At 43.3% G+C, this 27,790-nt stretch overlaps 1 protein-coding gene across 1 annotated transcript in view; it reads left to right on the top strand.

Moving 5' to 3' along the window:
* LOC143929812 (protein kinase C delta type-like) overlaps positions 1 to 27,790 on the top strand; it is a 126,507-nt gene that overhangs the window by 63,624 nt on the left and 35,093 nt on the right. Inside the window, exons 2-7 of the mRNA XM_077453789.1 lie at positions 23,510 to 23,671; positions 23,759 to 23,850; positions 25,122 to 25,323; positions 25,412 to 25,894; positions 26,017 to 26,145; positions 26,299 to 26,557. Coding sequence (XP_077309915.1) covers positions 23,777 to 23,850; positions 25,122 to 25,323; positions 25,412 to 25,894; positions 26,017 to 26,145; positions 26,299 to 26,557 — 1,147 coding nt within the window. The 5' untranslated portion in view covers positions 23,510 to 23,671; positions 23,759 to 23,776. The remainder of the gene's footprint in view (positions 1 to 23,509; positions 23,672 to 23,758; positions 23,851 to 25,121; positions 25,324 to 25,411; positions 25,895 to 26,016; positions 26,146 to 26,298; positions 26,558 to 27,790) is intronic.

Raw genomic sequence — 27,790 nt, 5'->3', positions numbered from 1 at the left:
GGATGGGCGACACGGATGGACACTGATAGGTGGCACAAATTGGCACTGATAGCTGGCACGGATTGGCATGGATGGGCGGCACAGATGGGCATGGATAGGCGGCACAGATGGGCATGGGTGGGCACTGATAGGCGACACAGGTGGGCACTGATAGGCGACACAGGTGGGCACTGATAGGCGGCACAGGTGGGCACTGATAGGCAGCATTGGTGTTATACTGTACTAATGGATGCCAATCAGTGCCAAACAATAATGCATGCCAATCAGTGATGCCCATTGTGGGCACTGATTGGCATCCATTATGGGCACTGATTGGCATCCATTGTGCTGACTGGCATCCCTGGTGGTCTAGGGAGGATTACCTTTTGCTTAGTATCCCTGGTGGTCTGGTGGCGTCCCTGGTGGTCCAGTGTGGGCATCCTCGGGGGGGCTGTGCTGATAATCGATCAGCACAGACCCCCCCTGTCAGAGGAGCAGCCGATCAGCTCTCCTCTACTCGCGTCTGACAGACGCGAGTGAGGAAAAGCCGATCACCGGCTCTTCCTATTTACACTGTGATCAGCCATGATTGGACACGGCTGATCACGTGGTAAAGAGTCTCCGTTGAGATCGTAGTTGCCGGGTGTTAGACTGACACCCCGCAACAACGATCGCCGCGATGCGCGCCCCTGGGCACGTCATATGACGTCCGGTCAGGATTATGAAACCACTTTGCCACCGTCAATTTGTAATAGGGCGGGCGGCAAGTGGTTAAGGAACACTCTCGACTTAAAAAAAAACTTTAATGAAAATGATTAAATTAATTGATGCAAAAAACTACCACTAGTGGCAAAATTTAAAAATGACGTTATCAAACAACTTAGAGATCTGCCGGCAGCACCTTTCCACCCAACTATTGGGAGGCAGGCTGGCTTCGCAGGGCTTCAATTCTCCCGGGCTATTGTACTTGTACTTGTAACTGGAATTGACAAGCATGGACTACACACAGCATGAGGATTTGCTACAACCCCCCCTTCTGTGAGACAAGAGATGGTGAGCATACTGATGAATAGCGGCTACATCCTGTCCAGTGATTGCTATATGGGTATATAGTGTTGCACCCTCACCAGTATTTAATCACCCAGTGCTATGTGGCTATAAATCCCCTGTCAGGGGGTTGACTTACAGCAACGTTTGTGACTGGTTCTGTTGTTCATTTATAGACCTCATTCAAGGTATAGCCATTAGCCAGCTACTCCCCATCCAGCCAGCAATACCCTCATTGCGGTTCTGAACACTCAGCTTCAGCGGCATTCTATGTGGATTGTTATACCCTTTGATTTGAGAAATTCCAGGGTTGGTCTCTGTGGATTGCTATAGTTATGCAGTAATGTTTGTCTGTCGGCTTACCTCTCCATGTGTTCAGATTAGAAGCCAGCCACTCTCACCTAGCTGCTTAAGTAATCTCTCCTCAAAGCATGGCTCAACCCCAGCCCCTATCAGGGAACTCTATATTAACTTGTGCACTTCAAGTCAGCTCTGCTGATCAATATTGTGTGATTTGGCTCTGTGTCCTACATCTGATCCTGTTTACTGATCTTGGCTTGTTCTTGACTATCCCTGCTTGCTTGTGACCCTGACCTTTTGGCATGTTCTCCGTCTATCCTTGTCTGCTAGTTGCCCTGACCTTTGGCTTATCTCCTTACTATCCCTTGCTGTCCTGGGCTGCTGCTTCCTCTGTGTCCTCCTGTAGCCTGCTGGGAGACCCTGGGGGCGGCAACCTGGAGTCAGTTGCAGCATGGTCCATCCTCACCACTAGAGGCTCTGGTGAACACCTGCTGTCTCTTAGACTCTGTGCCCTGGGGAATCTCATGCTCTAGCTCCCAGTGGGATCCATGTTGGTGCTCCAGTGGACCTGCCTTCCTGAACCACCCAGAGTTCCATCCGCAGCAGTCAGCAGTAGGGTCCACTGCCTTAGCGGTGCACTCCAGACTCCATCAGTGTGCATCTGTCACCTGGACTCAGGTGACCTGACATGGATAGAGTGATTTACCATTGAAATAATCTCATCCATTTTTTTCCCACTGTCTGTGGAAATGCCCATGTATCCCCATAGACGTGTGGACTGAATGTGGTGGTTGTATGAGGTGTGCTGCTAGATCTCCGAGATGTTTGACAACACTGTCCGCAAAAGCAGGATAGCAGACGCCGGCTGTGGGAGCTTGCCTGCGGGTCCCACGGACTTGATGTCTGCCGGTGGCCCCATGATCATGGCGAGGCGAGGCAGAATGGGGAATTGTAAACAAGGAATTTCCCTGTTCTGCCTAGTAACAAGACAGAGATCTTCTGTTCCTATCATCGGGAACAGTGATCTCTGTCATGTCAGTGATAGCCCACCCCCCTACAGTTAGAAAACGCTGAGGGAACACACTTAACCACTTGATCGGCCCCTAGTGTTAACAGTGGCTATTTTTAGCTCTGATCTCTGTATAAATGTCAATGGTTTCAAAATAGTGTCAAAAGTGTCTGTTCTGTCTGCCGCAATGTCACATTCCCAATAAAAATCACAGATCACCGCCACTACTAATAAAAAAAATGCCATAAATCTACCCCTTATTTTGGAGACGCTATAACTTTTGCGCAAAGCAATCAATATACACTTGTGATTTTTTTTTTACGAAAATAATGTAGAAGAATATATATCGGCCTAAACTGAGGAAGAAATTTGTTTTTTTATATATTTTTTGGGGATATTTATTATAGCAAAAAAGTTTTTTTTTTTTTTTCAAAATTGTCAATCTTTTTTTGTTTATAGTGCAAAAAAGAAAAACCGCAGTGGTGATCAAATACCACCAAAAGAAAGCTCTATTTGTGGGGGAAAAAAAGAAAAAAGGGACATCATTTTTTTTTGGGTACAGTTAAATCGATGCAGTGCCGTATTGCAAAAAACACTTTGGTGATTAAGGGGGTAAAATCTTCTGGGGCTGAAGTGGTTAATGTTGGCACTAATGGTATTTTTTTGCATCAATTCATTTAATTATTTTCATTAAAGTTGTTTAAGTCCAGAATGTTCCTTAATACGGTTTCTTGGTGATCTTTAATGCCCATTTTTTTTTAGTTTATGCATGACCTTAAAGTGTTTGTAAACCCACAAAAAAAAAAAAACGGCAAGACAAAGCCATAATGAGCTAGCATGCCCGTAACAGCACACTAGCTGAAGCAAGGACACGAACGAGGCATTGCTTCAGTTGCGCATGTGCCGATGTCGGCATATGCTGATACAGGGGATATCTCCTAAACTGCACAGGTTTAGGAGATATCTGGGGTAGCTACAGGTAAGCCTTATTATACGCTTACCTGTAGTAAAAAAGTGAATTGTAACGGTTTACAACCACTTTAAGGAACCACACCTGTTAATTTAGGTGGGGGCCCCAGCATAGGGATTCGGTTCTGACCTTGAACCGCCCTGTACATCGACAAATTATTGGTTTTCCTGGGTGTCTTTTTATATGTTTTTGGGTACAGCTGAAGAGGACCTTCCCCATGAAACCCTGGAGAAGGAGGACTCCTGATTAGCTGCCTAAGCCAGGCTGGTTCCCAATCGGCTGTGGGACATTTTTCAGCCTTTCACCACTGATTGAAGCAGAAGATCCATGTAGGATCTGATGAAGCCTCTGGGACCCATTTTAGAGAGCCCGGGAATCACTTGGGGAACAGGAGTGCCTGGCCAGTATAATATATTCCCGAGAAGTGTTCTGGGAGTAGAGAAAAAGAATTGAGAACTTTCTGTGACTGCTATTACAGAGTCTAGGAGCTGAATTGTACTGTGTGTGCCCAGAGAGCATTAGCATTTCACCAGCCAAAGAGGAACCCCTCAGGACTTGAATCAGTCATCAATGGTAGAAGTTTCCAGCCACCATCTTGTTTCCTTTAGTGAGTACTCCCACGCAAGGGCCTCATCACAGGCAGACTCTACACAGTCCCACTGGCCAGTGGTTAGGCAGGACAACTTTGCATTAGGTAGTCTGTATCGCCTTTGAAAATTTGTATTGCTGTACTGTGCTGGATTGTCAAGGGAAAGAAAAGAAGAAAAGGGCAAATTAAAATAGCATATAAACAGTCACAAGAGGAACAATGACAAGAAAACAAGTCATAGCTTATGAAAGTCCATATCATGTAGTTAAAAAAAACAGCAACTGTAGAAGGCAGCCCCATTTGAAGACTAAGAAGCAGCAAAGCAATCTTCTAGGAACACTGGAAATGGAAACAGAGACGCCACTCCAAGTACAGTATTAAGAGTGCTTTAATAAAAACTTAAAATTTGGTACTCACAAAAGTACACTAGCAATAGGCGTGTAAACAAGAAATTGCCAAACATCCATGGAGTGCAATCATTCTGTGAACTGGAGGACGGTGGTATTCAGTAGAGCAAGCTGGAACATACACTGCTGACACTTCCGGTCAGTGGAACGCATGCCGACAACCAGGGGAATGACATCACTATCAGAACCGGGCCATATGGCCAGGAAACGGCCCTGAATCACGCCTATTGCTAGTGTACTTTTGTGAGTACCAAATTTAAAATTTTTATTAAAGCACTCTTTTAATACTGGCCTCAGAGTGGCGCCTCTTCTAGTGAACCTGGTGACAACCCCTCACTTTGCAAGGATAACCTGTCTCTTGCTGTTTTAGCTATAGGACAGGAAGTGAAGGAAAGAATTGCCAATGGGACACAGATGGCAAAACAAACTGCCATTCCAAAACCACATAAAGATCCTCTGTTCTGTGAATTGTACTGTCCTATTTCTTTAATAAATTTCCATATTAAAATTCTAGCCAAAGTTCTTTCCCATAGATTGAATGAGGTAATCTCTACTATTGTACGAGCCCAGAAAATATTAGTAACCTTATTCACACCTATGAGTTTTTGCGTGCAGGCACAGCAGCCCATTCAGCATATTCAAAGAAATGGGCTGCTGTGCCTGCGTTTCCGCAAAAAAAGTGCACGCACCATTATAAAAACATGGGGAAACAGGGAAATTACATAGCCTTCTTGACCATGTGATTTTCCCGCACATGTACTGCAATTTTACATGCTTGGGGGTGCCATTCAGAATGAATGCCAGCCCTGTGCGTTTCTGCAGAGCAATGCATTTTCACTGCGGGTGCTTGCGATTCCCACAGCCAAGCGCAGAAGTATGAACCTAGCCTTATGGATACTATAAGCAGCCATGCTGATGCACATTACGCAGGCGTGGCCCACCACTGTCACCATCCAGAAACCTATCTTAGGCCGGGTTCACACCGCTGCGATGCGGGAACGCCGCGAATCCGCGGCGTTTTCCCGCATCGCATTACTCCCGCCGGCAGTTCACACTGCCCTATGCGGATGGCTGGGAGTGTCAATGATATGTTAATGACACCCCCAGATCCGTCCACATATCGCAGTGCGATCTGCCGACTCGCACAGGAATCGGATCGCATGGTGTGAACCCCCATGCGATCCGATTCTGTTGCGGACCAAAAAAAGGGTCCCGTGCGAGTTTGCTGCGGGAGCGATGCGAATTCAGCCATACTATTTGTATGGCTGAACTCGCATCGCTACGGAGATCGGATGTGATTTGCACTGCAGTGCGGTGCGAATCACATCCAGATCTCCCCCCGCAGCAGTGTGAACCCAGCCTTAAAGTGATATTAAAGTTCATTTTATGCACATTAGCTATTTTCCTCTGGGACATTTAAATGTTCTACTTTGTGGGCTGAACTTGGAGTCTACTATACAAAACTACTACCTCCATCTCCTACTCCGCCTTACGGTTGCAGTTCAAATTAGTTTGCAGGATGTCCACCTTAAGCCTGAGCTTGAAACTACGCTGATAGAAGACAACCATTCTCAGTTGATTTCTATTGATTTACTATTATTCTCTACACCTGACATGGATAAACTTAAAGCAGAGCTCCACCCAAAAGTGGAAGCCCCGCTTATCTGCTTCCTCCCCCCTCTGGTACCACACTTAGCACCTTTCAGGGGGAGGGGACGTGGATACCTGTCAAAAACAGGTACCCGATCCCACTTCCATGTAAAGGCGCTGCGGCAAGCCACATCATTTGCCGCTCCTCCTCCTTCCCTCTGCCGCCTTCTGGGAGACACACAGCTCCCATAAGACAGCGTGATCATTCAGAAAGTGCAGCGCAACTCGTGCATGCGCAGTAGGAAACAAGCTGTGAAGCCACAAGGCTTCACCTCCGGTTTCCCTTGGTAAGGACGTCGGCACCTGCCCCCGAAGCCGATGGACGGGTCGGGTTTGGGTGCCGACATCGCAGACTCCCTGGATGGGTAAGTATCCTTATATTAAAAGTCATCAGCTACATACATTTTTATTTTTTAATACAGGCTGGACCTTCTCTTTAAGACTCAATGGCAAGAAGATATTGTTGCATTACAGGACAATACATGGGCGGAAGTGGTAGGGAGTCAATTATCTGGAGTTATGGCAGCTGGGGATAAGGTTATTCAATTAAAATGCCCACAGAGAATCTATTATACCCCATTAAGATTGTATAAAATGGGTAAGGCTAGGCTCCTCGGGGTGTTACAGATATCATAAGAATACTGGTGACTTTTTTCATAAGATATGGGCTTGTCTCAGTATAGGATGTTTCTGGTCCTCTATCGCTACTTTTAGGAAAGAAAAATTAGTTTTACCTAACATTTGTACCCCAAATACTGGTATATGTCTCCTAGGAGACTTAGAAGATGAAGAGCTTCAAGAATCCTGAAAATCGACACTGTTCCATGTTTCATTTTGTATGTTTATTTAAATTTAATAAAATTATCTTTAACCACTTGCTTACTGGGCACTTAAACCCCCCTCAGTCCCAGACCAATTTTCAGCTTTCAGCGCTGATGCACTTTGAATGACAATTGCGCGGGCATACAACACTGTACCCAAATGAAATTTTTATCATTTTTTTCCCACAAATAGAGCTTTCTTTTGGTGGTATTTAGTTACAGCTCGGAGTTTTATTTTTTGCTAAACAAACAAAAAAAGATGCAAAAAAAAAAAAAAAAAAAATCATGTTTTAATAGTTTGTTATAAAATTTTGCAAACGGGTCATTTTTCTCCTTCATTGAAGTGCGCTGATTAGGCGGCACTGATAGGCTGCATTGGTGGGCACTGATGGGCTGCATTGGTGGGCACTGATGGGCTGCATTGGTGGGCACTGATGGGCTGCATTGGTGGGCACTGATAGGCATAGTTAAGGCGGCACTAATAGGCACAGATAAGGCGGCACCGATGGGCACAGATAAGGCGGCACTGATGGGCAAAGATGGGCACAGATAAGATGGCACGGATGGGTGGCACGGATAAGTGGCATGGATGGGTGGCACGGATGGGCACTGATAGGTACCACAGATAGATGGGACTGATGGGCACTGATAGGTGGCACTGATAGGTGGCTCTGATAGGTGGCACTGCTGGGCACTGATGGGCGGCACTGCTGGGCACTGATGGGCGGCACTGCTGGGCACTGATGGGCGGCACTGGGGTGCAGCACCTTTGAGGCAGATTTTGGGTGGCACTGTGGGTGGCACTGCGGGTGGCACTGTGGGCACTGCTGGGTGGCACTGTGGGCACTGCTGGGTGGCACTGTGGGCACTATGGGCACTGCTGGGTGGCACTGACAGGGGGGCACTTACTTTATTTCAGGATGGCACTGCGGGTGGCAGGTGGGCACTGGCAGGGGGCAGGTGTCCGCTGGATATGCTGGCCGTGATCGGGACTGATGTCCCGAACACGGCCGCCGGCGATCGGCTTTTTTTTTTTCTCCTCGCGCTGTCAGCGCGAGGAGGAATACTAGCCGATTACCGGCTCCGTTTTATCACATGATCAGCTGTCATTGGCTGACAGCTGATCACGTGATAAGGGGTCGGGATCGACCCCTTACACGGATCGGTGATCAGGCGAGTCTCACGGACTCGCCGATCACAGAGCGCGCCGCGCGCGCCCCTCAGGGGGCGCGCAGGCCGCTCGTAACCAGGACTACGTCAATAGACGTAGTCCCGGAAATGTGGGTCCGCGCTATTGCCGTCATTTTGCAATAGCGCGGTACCCAAGTGGTTAAGAAAAAAAATGTATTTTATTTTTTTGGCAAAAAAAAAAAAAAGATGGTGTACTTACAGTACCTGCTCTGTACAATATTGCACAGAGTGACCCCTTACCTCCACTTTCAGAGTCTCCCAACTGTCCCTGATTTCAAGCAATGTCCCTCTGTCCCTCTTTCACCTCATTTGTCCCTCATTTTGGTCTGATCCATATAGTTGTATATACTGTAAAAAAAATTTTTTATCTTTCAGTAAATATTTCCCAGTGTTAAACCTTTCATCCAATTTCTAAATTGCTGCATGTGTACATCTTAAAAGCCAATATAAAGGAATGGCAGTGGTAAAAAAAAAAAAAAAAGCACTTGTGGATTTAATTATACTTTTTTTGGTTAATTCTCCTTTAAGGAAGTGTGGCCGGGGGCATGCCCTATGTCTACATACGTTATTTTAGTAGGTGTCCCTCATTCCTATTCCAAAATGTTGGGAGGTATGCTCTGTCTGCTCCTCCTTTCGTGTGGGTACCCCCTCAGCAAGGTGGATGCTAAGCGGCAACTATGTGAGCGTGCTCTTGATCCGAGCTGTGTATCTCCATAGACACACATAGCCCGCCCTGATCCTTCCGCTTATGACTGAAAGCAGTAGGAGCTAATGGCTCCGGCACCTCTCAAAGTCTTCTGTGAGACCAGAAAGTCAGTGGTGCAATTATGCAGCCAGGGGACAGCACTGAATCGTGATAGGAGACAGGTGAGTGTTTAGGGGTTGGAGGGGGGGACGAGGATGACAGTTAGTTCTGTTTCTTATACCTTAAAAGTGAATGTAAAATCACAGTATAAAAAAATAGCATCTACACTCAAAAAAAACAAAATATCAAATATACTGACTAATTGAACTGCAGTTCATGGACTTTATATGCACAACCAAAGTACAAGAAAATTACAAAGCTTTATTGATGCGCAAAAGAGAGTTTAACTGCTTCCCGTCTGCCATATAGTGACGGACGGGTGAAAGCACTCTTGTTCTGAGAGGATGCCATATGACATCCTCCCAATCATGGAGCACAGCATGGTGATCGGTTGTGCGCCGTGTCTCTAGGACACAGCCTATCATGTAGTCTCTTTATCATGTGATCAGCTGTGTCCAATTACAGTGTAAACAGGAAATGCCATTTCTCTGCATTCCTCCCCTCATGCTGACAGCGCATGAGGAGAGGAGAGCCAGTCGATATATAAGTGTCCTGATTATCAGCGCAGCCCCAACAGTGCCGCCAATCAGTGCCCATCAGGAATGCCTATCAGTGCCACCTATCAGTACTGCCTATCAGTGTTCATAAGAGCTGCCTATCAGTGCCCATCAGTGCAGCCTCACCAGCAGACATCAGTGAAGGAGAAAAATTACTTATTTACTACATTTTATAACAGCACTAATAAAAACTTGTTTTTTTCAAAATTTTTGGTCTTTTTCATTTATTTAGCAAAAAATAAAAACCCTACTAGTGAATAAGGATGAACTCAGGTGTGTTTGCATACTCCACGTGCAGAGCCCGCCAGGAAGTCGGCACAGCGCTGCGCTAATCACAGGCAGTGAGACATTGCCCGATCTCTGCAGCTGCGCATTGGGGCAATGTCTCACTGCCTGTGATTAGCGCCGACTTCCTGGCGGGCTCTGCACGTGGAGTATGCAAACAGGCCTGAGCTCAGCCTTACCAGTGAATAACTACCACCAAAAGAAAGCTCTGTCAATTTTAACCACTTCCCACCTGGCCAATGCACATATATGGCCGGGTGGGAGCCATCTACTTCTGATAGGACGTTCAGGAACGTCCTTCAGAAGGAGCGGGATCGCATCGGCGCGATCCTGATGTGCTCGTGTCACCCGGACACGGCGCATCTCAGATCGGCAGGAGGGCTCTGTGATTGGCCCTACTGATCACATGACGGCCGTGTCCAATTGGACACGCCCGTCATGTGATGTAAACAAACAGCCGGTTGCTAGGCAATCGGTTCCTCCTCTCCTCACACAGAAGTCATCGCTGAGGAGGGGAGAGCAGATCGCTGCAGCCGGCTGATGATCAGTGAGTATGATCTGTTTTTACAGCTTTTTACTCACTGATCATCAGTCTAGTGTAAACACACACCACACCACACAGTATAAACACAATGTCCCCACATATGTCCCCAAATAATAAATACACGTCCCTAATAATAAAAACATGTCCCCCACATATGTCCCACTAAAATCACATGTCCCAATGATTATCTGCACACATATGTACGTGATCACCTGCACATATATGTACATGATCATTTGCGTACATATGTCCGTGATCACACAAACCAATTATTATACACTTAACGGAATTTTTTTTACCAGAAACATGTAGCAGAATACATTTTGGCTTAAATTTATGACAAAATTAGATTTTATTGGATTTCTTTTAAAATAGAAAATATTGTTTTTTTTCCAAATTTCCACTTTTTTTGCGCTTAAACGGAGTCGTGAATAAATAACACCATAAATAACACCAAAATAAAGCTCTATTTATACGAACAAAATGATAAAAATTTCATTTGGGTACAGTGTAGCATGACCGCACAATTGTCACTGAAAGCGCTAGAGCGATGAAAGCTGAAAATTGGGCTGGGAAGGAAGGGGGCGAAAGTGCCCTGTATTGTAGTGGTTAAAAAAATGATAAACTTTTTGCTTGGGTACAGCTTTGCATGACCGAAGCTGGAAATTGGACTGGGCAGAAAGGGGGTGAAAGTGTCCTGTACACAAGTTCTTCAAAATATTTAAAAACATACTAGCATTTTACACCCCAAGTCATTAAAGGTGGTGGCTTAGTACACATCGCCCAACAGATCTAATTACAGATCAGATGTCCAATTGGTCATGTTGGTTGCGTCTATAAAGTCCATGAACTGCAGTTCAATGTGTTCGTTTCCTAGATTACCTTGGGACATGGCTCGGTTGTAAAACTAGGATTAATGAGTGTCCACACTTACACCCAGTGGTTCCTCGTCTTTTACTTTCAGTCCCAATGTTATGATATATTTATCTTCAATACTGTGTGCAACTCCACCCAAAACTGAAAATTCACCAGTGCACTCCACCGTGACTCGACTCCACTCCCAGCAATTACCAGTTCTGCTCTCACCTTATGATATGGGACCTCGTAGTTTACTGTATAAGTCCAGCTGGTGCTTTTTCCCCATCAGGGGTTAATCAGAATAGACTAAAACTGACCAGCATTGGTCTGAATGCTCACACCTACACCTTACTGGCAGTAGCAGCTCCTGTTGACTGCAGACATCACTATGCACTATGTGTAATCTGCTGTAGACACTTTAAAATTAGGTCCCCATCATCCCCTACATACCAGCTGAAAATTAAAATCAGGAAGACTGGAAATATCCATACCCAACTGCCAGCAAACAGCGGGAAAGGACAGAAAAAAATATTTATACAAGATTACATTATCAGCTTCTCCTGTCTGCAGCTTTAATAGTGTCATATTTCAGGCACTGTTGGTAATTATTGTACGCTTGATTTAGGTTTAGACTGCACACAGAGTTAAAAAAAAGAAATCAGACTGATGTTAGGAGGTGGGGTTTGAGACTGCTTAACCGTTTGCCGACCGATGCCTGTATATATACGTCGGCAGAATGGCATGGCTGGGCAAAGTAACGTACCCGTACATTACTTTGAATTTCCCGCCGTGCGCGTGCCTGCCGCAAGCTCCGTGTAAAAACAGCATCTATCCATTCTACCTAGTGACAGGACAATGATCTTCTGCTCCCTGTCATCAGGAGCAGCATCAGTGTTGTGTCACTGCTAGCCCATCCCCCAGACAGTTAGAAACACTCCCTCAGGACACACTTAACCCCTCCTCGCCCCCTAGTGGTTAACCCCTTCACTGCCAGTGACATTTTTACAGTAATCAATGCAATTATATTGCATTGATCGCTGTATTAATGCCAATGGTCCCAAAAATGTGTCAAAATTGTCCGATGTGTCTGCCATAATATCGCACTCACGATAAAAATCACTGATTGCCGCCATTACTAGTAAAAAAAATAAAAATGCCATAAATCTATCCTCTATTTTGTAGACGCTATAACTTTTGCATAAACCAATCAAACGCTTATTGCAGTTTTTTTTTTTACCAAAAATATGTAGAAGAATACGTATCGGCATGAACTGAGGAAAAAAAAAAAAGAGGTGATCAAATACCACTAAATAAAGCTCTACTTAAGGGGAAAAAAAAAGGATGTCAATTTTGTTTGGGTACAACAGTGCATGACCGTACAATTGTCAGTTAAAGTGACGCAGTGCTGAATCACAAAATGTGCTCTGGTCAGGAAGGGGGTAAATCCTTCCGGGGCTGAAATGGTTAATAAATAATGAAAGATCAGAAAAAAAGTAAATAGGAGTAAAAAAAAAAAGAGAAAAAATATTAACCACTTGCTGACCGCCCTATAGCAGTTTTACTGCTACAGGGTGGCAGCTCTGAGCTGGATCATGTACTGTGTATATTATATATATATATATATATATATATATATATATATATATGTTATATATGCAATCCTGCACTTCCACTATGTGCGTGTTGCCAGCGGGCTACTTCTGCCCTGCCCTGTGATTATTCACAGCAGAAGCCGATCTGTGGGTCCCAGTCACTTGATGTCTGCCAATATCCGCTGATCATCGCACAGAGACTCAGAATGGAGCTCTGCCTATGTAAACAAAGCAGATCTCTGTTCTGACAGGGGGTGAGCAATGGATTTTGTTTTCCTGTAAACCTGGAACTAAAATCCATCTCTTTCCCTGGTAAAAGCAGCACATACAGTACACAAACACTGGCTAGGCACACAGTTAACCCTTTGATCGCCCTAGATGTTTAACCCCTTCCCAGCCAGTGTCATTAGTACAGTGACACAGTGTATATTTTTAGCACTGATCACTATATTAGTGTCATTGGTTCCCACAAAGTATCAAAAGTGTCAGTTAGTAACTGATTGTTACCCCCAATATCATAGCTCTATAAGTTGCTCATCACCGTCATTACTAGGTATTAAAAAAAAATTCCATAAATATATCCCATATTTTTCATATGCTATAACTTTCAAGTAAACGGATCAATATACGTTACTTTATGGGGATTTTTTTTTTTTTTACCAAAAACGTAGCAGAATACAGGGCCTACATTTATGAAGAAATTGGATTTTTTAAAATTTATTTTTATTGGATATGTTTTATAGCAGAAAGTAAAAAATATATATATATTTTCAGAATTGTTGGTCTCTATTGTTTATAGCACAAAAAAAAAAAAAACACAGTGGTTGTAAAATATCACCAAAAGAATGCTCTAGTTATGGAAATTTTATTTGGGTACAGCGTTGCATGACAGTTAAAATAACGCAGTGCCATTTAGTAAAAAATGGACTGGTCATGCATGGGGGGGTAAATCTTCCAGAGGTCAAGTGGTTAAAGAAAATAATGATAAAATAAAAGCAGGATAGAAATGAAAATATCTGACCTGTAGCAAAGCTTTGTATAAAGTGATAAGACTCATTTCACAGTGCTAACATAGGAATAAAGATCTTTATTTAAGCCATGGGATTGTAAGTTTTAAATATCAATCAAAATAACGGTCACTTTAATAATAAAAAAAATAATTTTGTATGTGAGATCTGTATACTGAGCCTAGAGGCTGAATTCACAATGCTAACACACCAGATGAAAGGTGCCTTTAAAAATGGCAGTTATTCTTGGCTGAGTGCCAGAGATCTAAAAATAGAACGTCAGTTACTCTTGGCTGAGTGCCAGCTGCCCCTATATATAAGAGCGAGCTCAGTAGGATTCTGCCAGTCCTAGAGTGTTTACTGAACAGAGCAGACCTGTTTTGTTTTCTCTGGCGATATTTTGCTTGCGATTTTATCCTAGCGATTTAATACTAGCGATTTCATTTTAATACAATTGTATTGTAATTTCATTCTTGAACCCTTCAAGCGTGCTTGAATTCTTCAGAATGAGATTTTTTCAGTGTAAAAAAGCTGTTTATCACAATAACACCAAAGATAAACAGACCACTGGAAGACCACCTATGGAAGGAGGTATCATTGAACAGCCTGCAGATACCCCAATCAAGAAGCCTTCAAGAATGAAGAGGGCTCAAGTTTTTCTCCGTGGCTGCTTTAGAGCCGCCGCTGGATGCTTTTGTGTCAGCTGTAAAGCGTGTGGTCCACACCAGAAGACAGACTGGACTGGTGAGTATTGAGAATATTGCTAGATTCATTTTCTACTTTTCCCCATTGATGACAGGTGACATTCCCATATGAACATATGTATAGGGATGGCCATGAACAGGGCACAGTGACTGGCACACATGGTCCTGGATAGACATACATTGGAACAAGCAGTGTGGGGAGTAAATCATATAGTGAATGGGAAGGAGACAAGCCTGGTCCACATTAGAATTGCTGGGTTGTGTCTTGTAAACACCAATCTGCAGATTATTGTTTTTGCATATGGTAGATCTTACGAAACACAACCCTGCAGTCTGATCCCTACAGATCCCTTTTCATTGGGACATGATTAGGACTGTTAGCAGCTCTCTGGTCTCCTTGGACTGTAGAATGATGTCTGTTCATTTCTAACAATGAAAGCCTCTTCCACAGATCCAGGTGGAGATTTGTGTCCTGCATAATTTCTATATCCTCACCCCTGACAGTCTGTATGCAATATGGAGCTGATAATTATACCCAATTCCTGGTGTTGGGTATCATCAATCAGACCTGTGTACAGGGAACTCCTCCGCTCACCCCCACCCCTCTGCCAATCAACCTTTTTTTATTTTAACAAGCTTTGCGTGCCCATTACTACAGGCTAGGCTTTATTCCCTCTGTTATCACCTGGTATTCTAGCCAGTGACACACCCATTGTATTAGAGTGCCTACCCTCTGGATGAAGGAGCACAGGAGGCACAGCAGACAGCAGCATTGTGAGTCTGGAAGGAGGGGAGTGTTAGAATTACTAGCAGATTTAGATACACTAACAAATGGAAGCCAAACTCCAACTAACACTGCAGTTACATAAATAGTTACAGAAACAGTTTTTTTTACCTTTTGAGATAAAGGTTTTAAATGAATAAAAGCTGATCATTGTAAGCACCCCTGCCAGTGGTAAATGGTTTATCTCATCCTTCTAACTCAGGGTTTCTCAAACATTTTATCTTGGAGGAACCATTTGCAAAAAGTATGAGATCTTGTGGAACTCAAATCTACAGCTCAGGGAACATTGGATGTGATCAGCAAGCTATAGATATATCAACAATATTTGTAGAAATATCATTAAATCAGGGTTTCTCATCCAGGGTTCTGCAAAAAATCAACTTTGTGGAAGATGCATATACATCCAATTTTGTTTCAGTGAACAAAACATCCCACCCCATACACAGCATATCCCTCCATACACAGCATCAATGGAATAAGCTGTCCTGTAACTGTATTACACATTTGCACATGCACAGCATCCCACCCCATACTCTGCATATCCCTCCATACACAGCATATCCCTCCATACACAGCATCAATGGAATAAGCTGTCCTGTAACTGTATTACACATTTGCACATGCACAGCATCCCACCCCATACTCTGCATATCCCTCCATACACAGCATCTCACACCATATACAGCATCCCACCCAATACACAGCATCCCACCCCATACTCTGCATATCCCTCCATACACAGCATCAATGGAATAAGCTGTCCTGTAACTGTATTACACATTTGCACATGCACAGCATCCCACCCCATACTCTGCATATCCCTCCATACACAGCATCTCACACCATATACAGCATCCCACCCAATACACAGCATCCCACCCCATACTCTGCATATCCCTCCATACACAGCATCCTACCCCATACACAGCATATCCCTCCATACACAGCATCCTACCCCATACACAGCATATCCCTCCATACACAGCATCCTACCCCATACACAGCATATCCCTCCATACACAGCATATCCCTCCATACACAGCATCAATGGAATAAGCTGTCCTGTAACTGTATTACACATTTGCACATGCACAGCATCCCACCCCATACTCTGCATATCCCTCCATACACAGCATCTCACACCATATACAGCATCCTACCCCATACACAACATCCCACAGAAAACATGGCATTTCACCCCAAACACAGCAATACACAGCATCCCACCCAATACACTGCATATCACTCCATACACAGCATCTCACCCCATACACAACATCCCACAGCAAACATGGCATCCCACTCAATACACGCCATCCCACTCAATACACGGCATCCCGCCCCATACACGGCATCCCGCCGCATACACGGCATCCCGCCCCATACACGGCATCCCGCCCCATACACGGCATCCCATTCCATGCACAGCATCCCATGCACAGCATTCCATACACAGCATTCTGTCCCATACATGGAATACCACACCATCTGCATCAGCAACATATGCCCGCTCTCTCCTCCCAGCGCCACCCTTTTAGTTCACAGGAGCCATCGGGTATCAATGCAAGCTGATAGTACTCACTATAAGTGTGCATTGAAAACAATATTTAGCGGATATACATCTGCCACAATGTTGATCTGTTGTGGAACCCCTGAGAACTTCTGGTAGAAAAATTCTGCTCTTACGAATACATTTGCAGGACAGCTTATTCTATTGAAATTCAATAAACTTACTGGCAGCATCACCAGATAAACATAAGGAATGACAGCCTAAAAAAGAAAACTAATGCAGCTAGAACATCTAAGAATTGGTAAGGTGCAATAAGTTTTCTTTTGGGTTAAATACCAATTTAATATAGATCACTAAAAAGGGACAGTATGAATATCTATAAACCAGTGATATGCAATCAATACATACATATTCCTACTATATTAGTCTTTTGTTTTTTCTCCCTGCCAAAAACAAACATATGAACAGAACAAATGGATCTGTGCACAGTTTATTTTGTCCCATTGATATTTAGGATGTTGGCAGAATTATTGATGCCACACTCTACCCTCTACACTATTTTTCTAATATATCAACACAGTGTTAGGCTGGTGTAAGACCCCCATAGTGGAAGACCCATCTCCTGTCAGATCTCAGGGATGACATATGACACACTTTATGGAAAAAGAGAAGGATTCCCCTTGGGGTAGGACTCAAATAGTAGTTAGAAAGTTATGTAAAGATAATCATATATTTATTAAGATATAAAAGATATTAAAATACAAAGATAAAAACATGAATCATGGAGTGTACATATCAACCATAACGGATATCGCAAGTAGTGGAAATAGATGGCAATGAGTTGACTCCTTCACTGAACACGTTTCAGATTCTACAAGAGATACGCCTTCCTCAGGGGTACACAGAATATAAAGACTCTATAATGCGAGTACAAACAATCAAATGTCTATACATGTCAATAGCAAATACTGTTGTATTACAAAAATCTATTGAATACAACTTACAATTGCAACCATCAGATACCTATAGCGACAATCCATAAGCTTAAAAGCAACATCAAAAATAGCGCAACGGCCACGGGAGACCGCCATCGCCCTTGGAGACCCAGTGTAGAACAATATGCAATATAAAGCCTAAAAATCATCAAAAGAGGGACTCACTACATGTGGGACATGAAAAAGGGACCAACTGAGGCCCATGAAAAAGATCCTACAATGAAAAAACGAGAGAGAGATATGACAAAGATGTGGAGAGACACAGAGTATGTGCAAAGTATATTGTATACCTGTATTGCCTAGATGTATAAGGAGATCATAGGTTCATATGCATACCTGGGTATGTGCTCAGGGGCAGGAGTGGAAGACAGATGTCCGTCTTCTAATTATAGTATAAGGGAGACACTGAAGGGACAGAATATATATATGTTTACATTACTACTAACACTGTACCGCAGGTGCAACAAACTACATCAGCATCAGTGCTATATATGGTTCCGGCTTCCACCAGTGTGATGATAAATGGATCACACGATATTCAGAGCATATAACCAAAAATAAGTAATATATAGTTCAATAAAGTTAAAACAAATGTTCCTCCCTAATAGGTATTCTATAACATGTAATAATATGTCTGTGGACAAAAAGTACAAGCAACATCAAATCCAAATGTGCCCTGGAGTCCACAGAAATGGATACCCCACGCATAGAGGTAGACAAACATCTCAAAGATGACCCTCCAAACCAAAGGAAATCTGCCCAAAGCAAAGGCAAAAACAACCAGGCTTAGCATTATACCTTCAAAGCTGTAGAAGTCTGACTTGTGTCTCTTCAACTGGTCTCATGTGAACAGGTTGCATTTCCTATTCGCAATCATTGACCCAATTTAAATAGTGTCCAGGCATATGCGCCGACGCACCCAGCAATTAACATCAACTGGGTGCCATCAGCACAAACGAGGACCATCACGTCGCCATGCCATGCATGCCTAGACACTATTTAAATAGGGTCAATGATTTTTAACAAGAAATACAACCTGTTCACATGAGACCAGTTGAAGAGACACAAGCCGGTCTTCTACAGTTTTGAAGGTGTAATGCTAAGCCTGGTTGTTTTTGCCTTTGCTTTGGGCAGATTTCCTTTGGTTTGGAGGTTCATCGTTGAGATGTTTGTCTACCTCTATGCGTGGGGTATCCATTTCTGTGGACTCCAGGGCACATTTGGATTTGATGTTGCTTGTACTTTTTGTCCACAGACATATTATTACATGTTATAGGATACCTATTAGGGAGGAACATTTGTTTTAACTTTATTGAACTATATATTACTTATTTTTGGTTATATGCTCTGAATATCGTGTGATGCATTTATCATCCCACTGGTGGAGCCGGAACCATATATAGCGCTGATGTAGGTTGTTACATGAGCGGTACAGTGTTAGTAGTAATATATATATACAGTGGTGTGAAAAAGTGTTTGCCCCCTTCCTCATTTCCTGTTCCTTTGCATGTTTGTCACACTTAAGTGTTTCGGAACATCAAACCAATTTAAACAATAGTCAAGGACAACACAAGTAAACACAAAATGCAATTTGTAAATGAAGGTGTTTATTATTAAAGGTGAAAAAAAATCCAAACCATCATGGCCCTTTGTGAAAAAGTGATTGCCCCCTAAACCTAATAACTGGTTGGGCCACCCTTAGCAGCAACAACTGCAACCAAGCGTTTGCGATAACGTGCAATGAGGCTTTTACAGCGTCCTGGAGGAATTTTGGCCCACTCATCTTTGCAGAATTGTCCTAATTCAGTTACATTAGAGGGTTTGCGAGCATGAACGGCCTTTTTAAGGTCATACCACAACATCTCAATAGGATTCAGGTCAGGACTTTGGCTAGGCCACTCCAAAGTCTTCATTTTGTTTTTCTTCAGCCATTCGGTGGTGGACTTGCTGGTGTGTTTAGGATCATTGTCCTGCTGCAGAACCCAAGTTCATTTCAGCTTGAGTACACGAACAGATGGTCGGACATTCTCCTTCAGGATCTCTTGGTAGACAGCAGAATTCATAGTTCCTTTTATCACGGCAAGTCTTCCAGGTCCTGAAGCAGCAAAACAGCCCCAGACCATCACACTACCACCACCATATTTTACTGTTGGTATAATGTTCTTTTTATGAAATGCAGTGTTCCTTCTACACCAGATATACTTGGACACACACCTTCCAAAGAGTTCCACTTTTGTCTCATCGGTCCACAGAATGTTGTCCCAAAAGTCTTGGGTATCATCAAGATGTGTTGTGGAGAAATTGAGACGAGCTTTGATGTTCTTTTTGCTCAGCAGTGGTTTTCTCCTTGGAACTCTGCCATGCAGGCCATTTTTGCCCAGTCTTTTCCTGATGGTGGAGGCATGAACGCTGACCTTAACTGAGGCAAGTGAGGCCTGCAGTTCCTTGGACGTTGTTGTGGGGTCTTTTGTGACCTCTTGGATGAGTCGTCGCTGCGCTCTTGGGGTAATTTTGGGCGGCCGGCCACTCCTGGGAAGGTTCACCACTGTTCCATGTCTTCGCCATTTGTGGATAATGGCTCTCACTGTAGTTCGCTGGATTCCCAAAGCTTTGGAAATGGCTTTATAACCCTTTCCAGACTGATAGATCTCAATTACTTTCTTTCTCAATTGTTCCTGAATTTCTTTGGGTCTCGGCATGATGTGTAGCTTTTAAGGATCTTCTGGTGGACCTTACTGTGTCAAGCAGCTCCTATTTAAGTGATGCCTTGATTGTGAACAGGTGTGGCAATAATCAGGCCTGGGTGTGGCTAGAGAAATTGAACTCAGGTGTGGACAACCACAGTTATAGTATGTTTTAACAAGGGGGGCAATCACTTTTTCACACAGGGCCATGATGGTTTGGATTTTTTTTCACCTTTAATAATAAACACCTTCATTTACAAATTGCATTTTGTGTTTACTTGTGTTGTCCTTGACTATTGTTTAAATTGGTTTGATGTTCCGAAACACTTAAGTGTGACAAACATGCAAAGGAACAGGAAATGAGGAAGGGGGCAAACACTTTTTCACACCACTGTATATATATATATATATACACACACACACACACATACTCTGTCCCTGCAGTGTCTCCCTTATACTATAAAGACGGACATCTGTCTTCCACTCCTGCCCCTGAGCACATACCCAGGTATGCATATGAACCTATCATCTCCTTATACATCTAGGCAATACAGGTATAAAATATACTTTGAACATTCTCTGTGTCTCTCCACATCTTTGTCATATCTCTCTTTTTTTCATTGTAGGATCTTTTTCATGGGCCTCAGTTGGTCCCTTTCTCATGTCCCACATGCAGTGAGCCCCTCTTTTGTTGATTTTTGGGCTTTATACTGAATATTTTTCTACACTGGGTCTTCAAGGGCGATAGCGGTCTCCCGTGGCCATTGTGCTATTTTTGATGTTGCCTTATGGAGTGCGCTATAGGCATCTGATGGTTGCAATTGTAAGTTATTCAATAGATTTTTGTAATACAACAGTATTTGCTAATAACATGTACCCCTGAGGAATGAGTATCTCTTGTAGACTCCAAAACGCGTCCCGTGAAGGATTCAACTCCTTGCCATCTATTTCGACTACTTGCGATATCAGTTATGGTTGACATGTTTTTATCTTTGTATTTTCTTAATAAATGTAGGATTATCTTTATATAACTTCCTGACTACTATTTGAGTGCCGTTAAAGTCCTACCCCAAGGGGAATCCTTCTTTTTGCATTTGTCTATCAGGATGCTGGCACTGTGATACAATCACTGCTACCTCTCTTCTATAACACACTTTATGAGCAATACTGCCCAGCACATATTGGGTGGGTGGTGTGAGGGCCTTGCACCGGCCCTGGATTTACCAAGCTCTGAAACAATGTGCAGCTAGGCAGGTGACACAGCTAGTTCCGGTTGCAGCTTCACAACTTCCTTTGTGATCAGCTCACTCATTTTAAAGTCTATCATCACACCACTGAATATACTTGTTGCCAACTACTTTGACTGACTTGTAGTAAGTATCATATCCAGTGGGTCATTATAAGTGCCAGGCAATCAGAATTTTTAAAACAACCAAGAGTCGTCCCTGTATCCCTGTCATGGAGGATTTATTGTCCCTGGCACTGGAGTTTTGAACTTTGCTGTCTATAATTAGATTTTTTACAAAGATACATTTATCAAATGTAGGTGAAGGTTCTATATCTGATTTCCTTTTCTTATTGCAGATGTATACAGCAGACACAGCTCACACAGCAGGCCTGCCCCAGTGAGCGAGATCAAACATGAAGTCCACACGGAGACTCCACCAACATGTGTAGTCCACGCGGGGACTCCACCAACACGTGTAGTCCACGCTGGGACTCCACCAACACGTGTAGTCCACGCGGGGACTCCACCAACACGTGTAGTCCGCGCTGGGACTCCACCAACACGTGTAGTCCACGCGGAGACTCCACCAACATGTGTAGTCCACGCTGGGACTCCACCAACATGTGTAGTCCACGCGGAGACTCCACCAACATGTGTAGTCCACGCGGAGACTCCACCAACATGTGTAGTCCACGCGGAGACTCCACCAACATGTGTAGTCCACGCGGAGACTCCAACACGTGTAGTACACATTGAGACTCCAACACGTGTAGTACACGCGGGGACTCCACCAACATGTGTAGTCCACGCGGAGACTCCACCAACATGTGTAGTCCACGCGGAGACTCCACCAACATGTGTAGTCCACGCGGAGACTCCACCAACATGTGAAGTCCACATTGAGATTTCACCAACATGTGATCGTAGGTCCCCCAGCACTAGGGAGGTACACCCAATGACATTGGATGGCTTCAGATTCCATCGCCTTCTTGGACAGGGGAGTTTCGGAAAGGTAAGTGATCAGATCTTTTCTCTTAATTAGAATGTTCATCCAGGGCTACATTAGAGCTTCCTCTCTTGCGAACATTAGTTTCAGTAGGAAGTGATGGAAAATCTGCGAGAAGGACATAGACTGAAATACCCTCCTCCTATGCTAAGCAAAGTATTTTGATTTCTATCTGTGTGGCTTTTGCAGAGCTGGACATACACTTTAAAGCTCAAATTTTTCCATTTAATTCAGATAAATTCATTTGAGATGAATTAGCACAAACTGTTTTTATAGTTATTTTTTCCTTTAGCAGCTAATGCCAAGTAGATAAACCTGTCCCCTGCCAACATATTATAGAGCAGGGCACTTGCTCTCTGTGGGGAAGCAGTGATTTCTCTGCAGTGATCTGACATGCCCCCTGATGAGTCAGAGCTAGGGCTCTCCAATCAGAAAAGCCATGCAGATTTGGGGGCTCTGGGCTATGACTCAGAAAGGGACCTGTCAAACCTCTGTAGAAAGACCACTGCTTTGGGGGGAGGGGAGACAGGGATACAGGAAGAGCTTTTCAATTCAGGTTGTTGCAGCTTTTTAATGAAAACAATCTATAAAGAAATTATATTGTTCTTATTTGATTTTGATGCATCTTCAATGTAGTTAGCTCATTTCAATTGAGCGTTCAATCGGACGTCTAACTTTATATAGCATTGAAAGAATCAGGGTGGTGAAGGACATCAGCTTCTCCATAAAGGAAGAATGAATGGGATGAACTTTTCTCGCTGTATTCTTTATTGACAAATATTTTAATACACCTGGATGAGTGAGACTCCAGCCAGGAGTAGGAGAAGGGCCCTGAATTTCAGCTGTTTAACCAATGTAGACCCTGTGATGAATAAAATGCCATTATGGTGATTCTACCATTATTGGTGACCCATAAATAAAGTATTAAATGTGATTGAACTTCTCTGATTGTCACCTATAATTTTTCCCTCTCTCTGTTTCCTCCAGGTGGTTTTGGCATCACACACCTCCAGTGATGAACCGCTGGCTCTCAAAATCGTGACCAAGAACAACGAATTCTACAAAGATACCCTCAACGAGAGCCAAATACTGAAGGAAGCTTGTGCCAGCCCATTCTGCACTTATGCATATGGTACCTTCCAGACAAAAGTAAGTAACTTCACATTTTTGTTGGGAGAGGTCGATGTTAAACAGAGTGAATCATGTCTAACCTGAATCTTTCTTTCCTCTTCACAGAATCTTGCATTCTTCGTCATGGAATACCTAAGTGGTGGAGACCTGGAGAACTTCTTAAATAAGAGGGCACCAGTAAATATTGAGACAGCAAGGTAAGGCATGGAACCATGATAATAGGGATGGAGGTAGAACATAGTACTGTACATCGATCACATCTTATGTCCTGTACACACGGTTGGACATTCCGACTACAAAATCTGTCTGATTTTTCCAGACAAATTTTTGCCCAAGCTTGTCTTGCATACACACGGTTGCACAAAGTCGTCGAAAAATCCGATCGTTCAGAACGTGGTGACGTAGAACACGTACGACGGGACTATAAAAGAGGGCAGTAGCCAATAGCTTTCGTCTCATGATTTATTCTGAGCATGCATGGCACTTTGTCTGTCGGAATTGTCTACACACGATCGGAATTTAAACAATCGGATTTTGTTGGAAAATTTTAGATCCTGCTCTCAAACTTTGTGCGTCAGAAATTCAGACGGAAAAAGTCAGATGGAGCCCACGCACGATCAGATTTTCCAACAACAAGATCTGATCACACATTTTCCATCCGAAAGTCCGACCGTATGTACAGGGCAAAACTGTAGGCTTGTCCTACATACAAGATTGTGGCAGGAAGGTCTGACTTTTAGTACATCTGTCCTACTACAGCTCTACCTATACATGTACAATCACACACCGAACAGACATCTCAGGCACTGGACATATCTTAGCAAAATTCTTTTTTACCCCAAGAATGAACTGTCACGATGCCTCTACAGATGCAGTATGTTCATATACATACTGTTATTATCCAACTGTTATTGGCCAGTTCATCATCCAGTGGAAGCCTTCAACCTTGCATCTGATTGGACAATCTCTAAACTTTTTCCTCTCTAATTTACAAGTAATTATATCATATGGGGGGGCTCTACCAAAAAATCTATTTGATATATATCTGACACGTTCTTGTATAATGTAATTTTTGATAAAGTTTGATTGTAAATGTGAAACTTTTTTTGTAGTTTTGTATGAAGAGGGGACGTTTTTTTTATTGGCTTCTGTTGGTCTTATATACACTTTAGGAGAGACTGTACAATCACATACAATCATATTTCTCAGAATTTGCAAAATGTATTTGTTACAAATTCATCAGTAATTTCAAATATCCATATACAGTAAAACATTTCTATGTATTGTGCTAAATTCTGCTGTTACTGATAATATTTTCTTTCAATGAGATAAAGTTATTACAAGCATACATGACTATACATGATGATTGGAGCGATGGGATCAGTGTTTTGCTATTCTGTGGCTTAGATTATTATATGAAATAAAGCTGTTTGAATGGTCATCTTATATATCATTTTTTCTCTATCAGATTTCTCACCGCAGAGATCCTTTGTGGCTTACAGTTCCTTCATAACCGGGGGATTGTACACCGGGATATCAAACCAGACAACATTCTGCTGGATAGTGTTGGACATGTCAGACTCGCTGATTTTGGCTTATCAGCAACAGAGGTGCATGCATCCCAAACCCTGACTTCATTCGCCGGTACTTTACAATACATCGCACCAGAAGTGAGTATTGGATTATTTTGGATTTTCTCTCTTCTTGTCAGTAAAACAATCAGTACTGATCATTCTACTCTTTTTGATATTTTCATAGATCTATTTGGAGACGCCATATGGATTTGCTGCTGACTATTTCTCCCTGGGAATTATAGTCTATGAATTGGTGACTGCAAATTATCCATTCAAACAGTCAAATACTGAGATACGAAGAGATACGAAGTCAGACACTGCTTCCGACACCGACTTATATGCTGACTCAAATACTGCTTCTGATTCAGACACTAATTTAGATGCCAGCTCAGACGACAATCTAGGCACTAAATCAGACGTTTCGGACGCTGCTTCAGATGCCAACTCAGATGTTTCGGACGCTGCTTCAGATGCCAACTCAGATGTTTCGGACGCTGCTTCAGATGCCAACTCAGATGTTTTGGACGCTGCTTCAGATGCCGACTCAGATGCTGACTCAGAAACAGAATCATACAACGAGGAGGAGTTCTGTAGAGACTTAATCTGCAACCATGAACCAAGATTCCCTGAGGATTTTAATACGGATCTCAAGGACCTCATAGAGAAGGTAAGTAAAGACCATCTATAGCCAGCAAAAAAAATTACTATTTTATGAATAATTATAAAAGTGGAATAGCATAGTTATTGTCTTTGTATCATGGATAATCAAATTTTTGTATATTTTTACAGCTCCTATGCAAATGTCCAGAAAGAAGAGCGATTCTTGTTAAAGATCTGCGAAGCCACCCATTTTTTAAGAGCATAGACTGGTTGGAACTGGAGGCTGGAGAAGTAAGCCCACCATTTACCATGAGAACGGTAAGTATAGGGACCACACATGGGTCCAATGCAGTGCATTGTCCAATGTTCTGCATTCTATATTCTCCCAGCACCTGAGTGTGTATAACCATTTATAACAAAAAGGCCATTATTGCACAAATTCTTCAGTACTAATGTTTAATCTCTTCACAGTGCTCAGCAGACCTGACGACACAGATGCCAATGGAGAAAATCATAGAATCTGCCAAACTAGAACTGAAGACTGAATTATCAGAAGAGGATCAGAAGCTTTATTGTGGGTTCTCTTTCACAAGCAGCAGATGGGGAGAAATACAAAGGCCACAGGTGCCATCAGCACTATGGGGAGGTTGGAGGCCAGTATTTTCTAGGCATGTTAGATCAGCTAAAAAGGGAGGTTGGAGGAAGAAAGGAAGGGGGGGGAGGGGAGGGGGTAAGGAATAAAGGAAGGGAGGGGGAGGAAGAAGGAGGGGGAAGGAAGAAAGGAGGGGGAAAGAAGAAAGAAGGGGGAAGGAAGAAAGGAGGGGGGAGGGGGGAAGGAAGAAAGGAGGGGGGAGGGGGAAAGGAAGAAAGGAGGGGAGGAGGGGGGAAGGGAAGAAAGGAGGGGAGGGGGGGGGAGAAGGGGGTTGGGGAAGAGAAGGAGGAGAAAGTATCAGGCAATAACATAAAGTTACAAAAAAATAGAATACTATAGATAACCATAGTAGTCCATAGTGCTATAATCATGGTTAGGAAGGTAATAAGGAAAGATAAAAAGGGAATGAAAACCAGTGTGTTGGGATGAGAAACACCTACCTTGATCGGCAGTAGTGACTAGCATAAAATGACCAATCCAGGGAGACCACTCCGATCATCCACACCAAGCCAGCAAAGACAGTCAGGCAATGTTAAGCCTATAGAGGTTATTGGTAGAGAGCCTTAGAGTTAGTAATTTTACCTCTCAACCATCGTTATGGAGCATAGAGAGTATAGTGATAAAGGTCTATCCATATTGGAAACAGCTATTACCTGTATCTGTGGAGATCGCTGGCGTGGTCCCCGGGGTGGGTGCCTACTTTGAACGGGCAGTCTGAAAGACGCCCTTTTAAAGCCTCCAACCCGGCGTACATCACCCACTATCGGCGGCGCCGAGCGGTGACGTCGCGGGGCCAGCCGCTCCTAGTGTGCATGCGTCATGAATTTACTGGGCGCACCAGCTTTTGGTAACCATGGGAACATCCCTGGGCCAGAAGCACAGACAGGTCCTCCCCTAATCAGGGGGCGGAGCTCCGTTCTGATGGAGAGGCGCATGTCCGCCCCTGGGAGATTAACTCCTAGTGCCTGTGAGCTGCTAGTGGACGATCCCCAATGTCAGCCATGCCAGATGGATTTATACAAATACGTTCCTTAAACAGATACAATGTTTACCAGGAATAATATTATATTCTATGTAGTGATTCACAGAGTATCAAAGAAAAAAATCTCACCAAAGATAATAATGGAATAATCTATGATAAATCAAAAACAAATTAACAATTAAAAATAACAAAACAAATAAAACACAGTTCCACAGATTGGGGACAGCGATCTTTATAATCAGCTTACGGAATTAAGGAGCTCTAATCCAGAAAAAATTACATTGAATAGCTCACAGGTAATAACAAAGAGGAGATGATCAATTTAAATG

The sequence above is a fragment of the Lithobates pipiens genome, unplaced genomic scaffold (assembly GCF_037356315.1).
Source record: "Lithobates pipiens isolate NorthernLeopardFrog02 unplaced genomic scaffold, aLitPip1_a1.2 Scaffold_25, whole genome shotgun sequence".
Lineage (NCBI taxonomy): Eukaryota > Metazoa > Chordata > Amphibia > Anura > Ranidae > Lithobates > Lithobates pipiens.
This window is presented reverse-complemented; position numbering and strand designations above follow the sequence as displayed.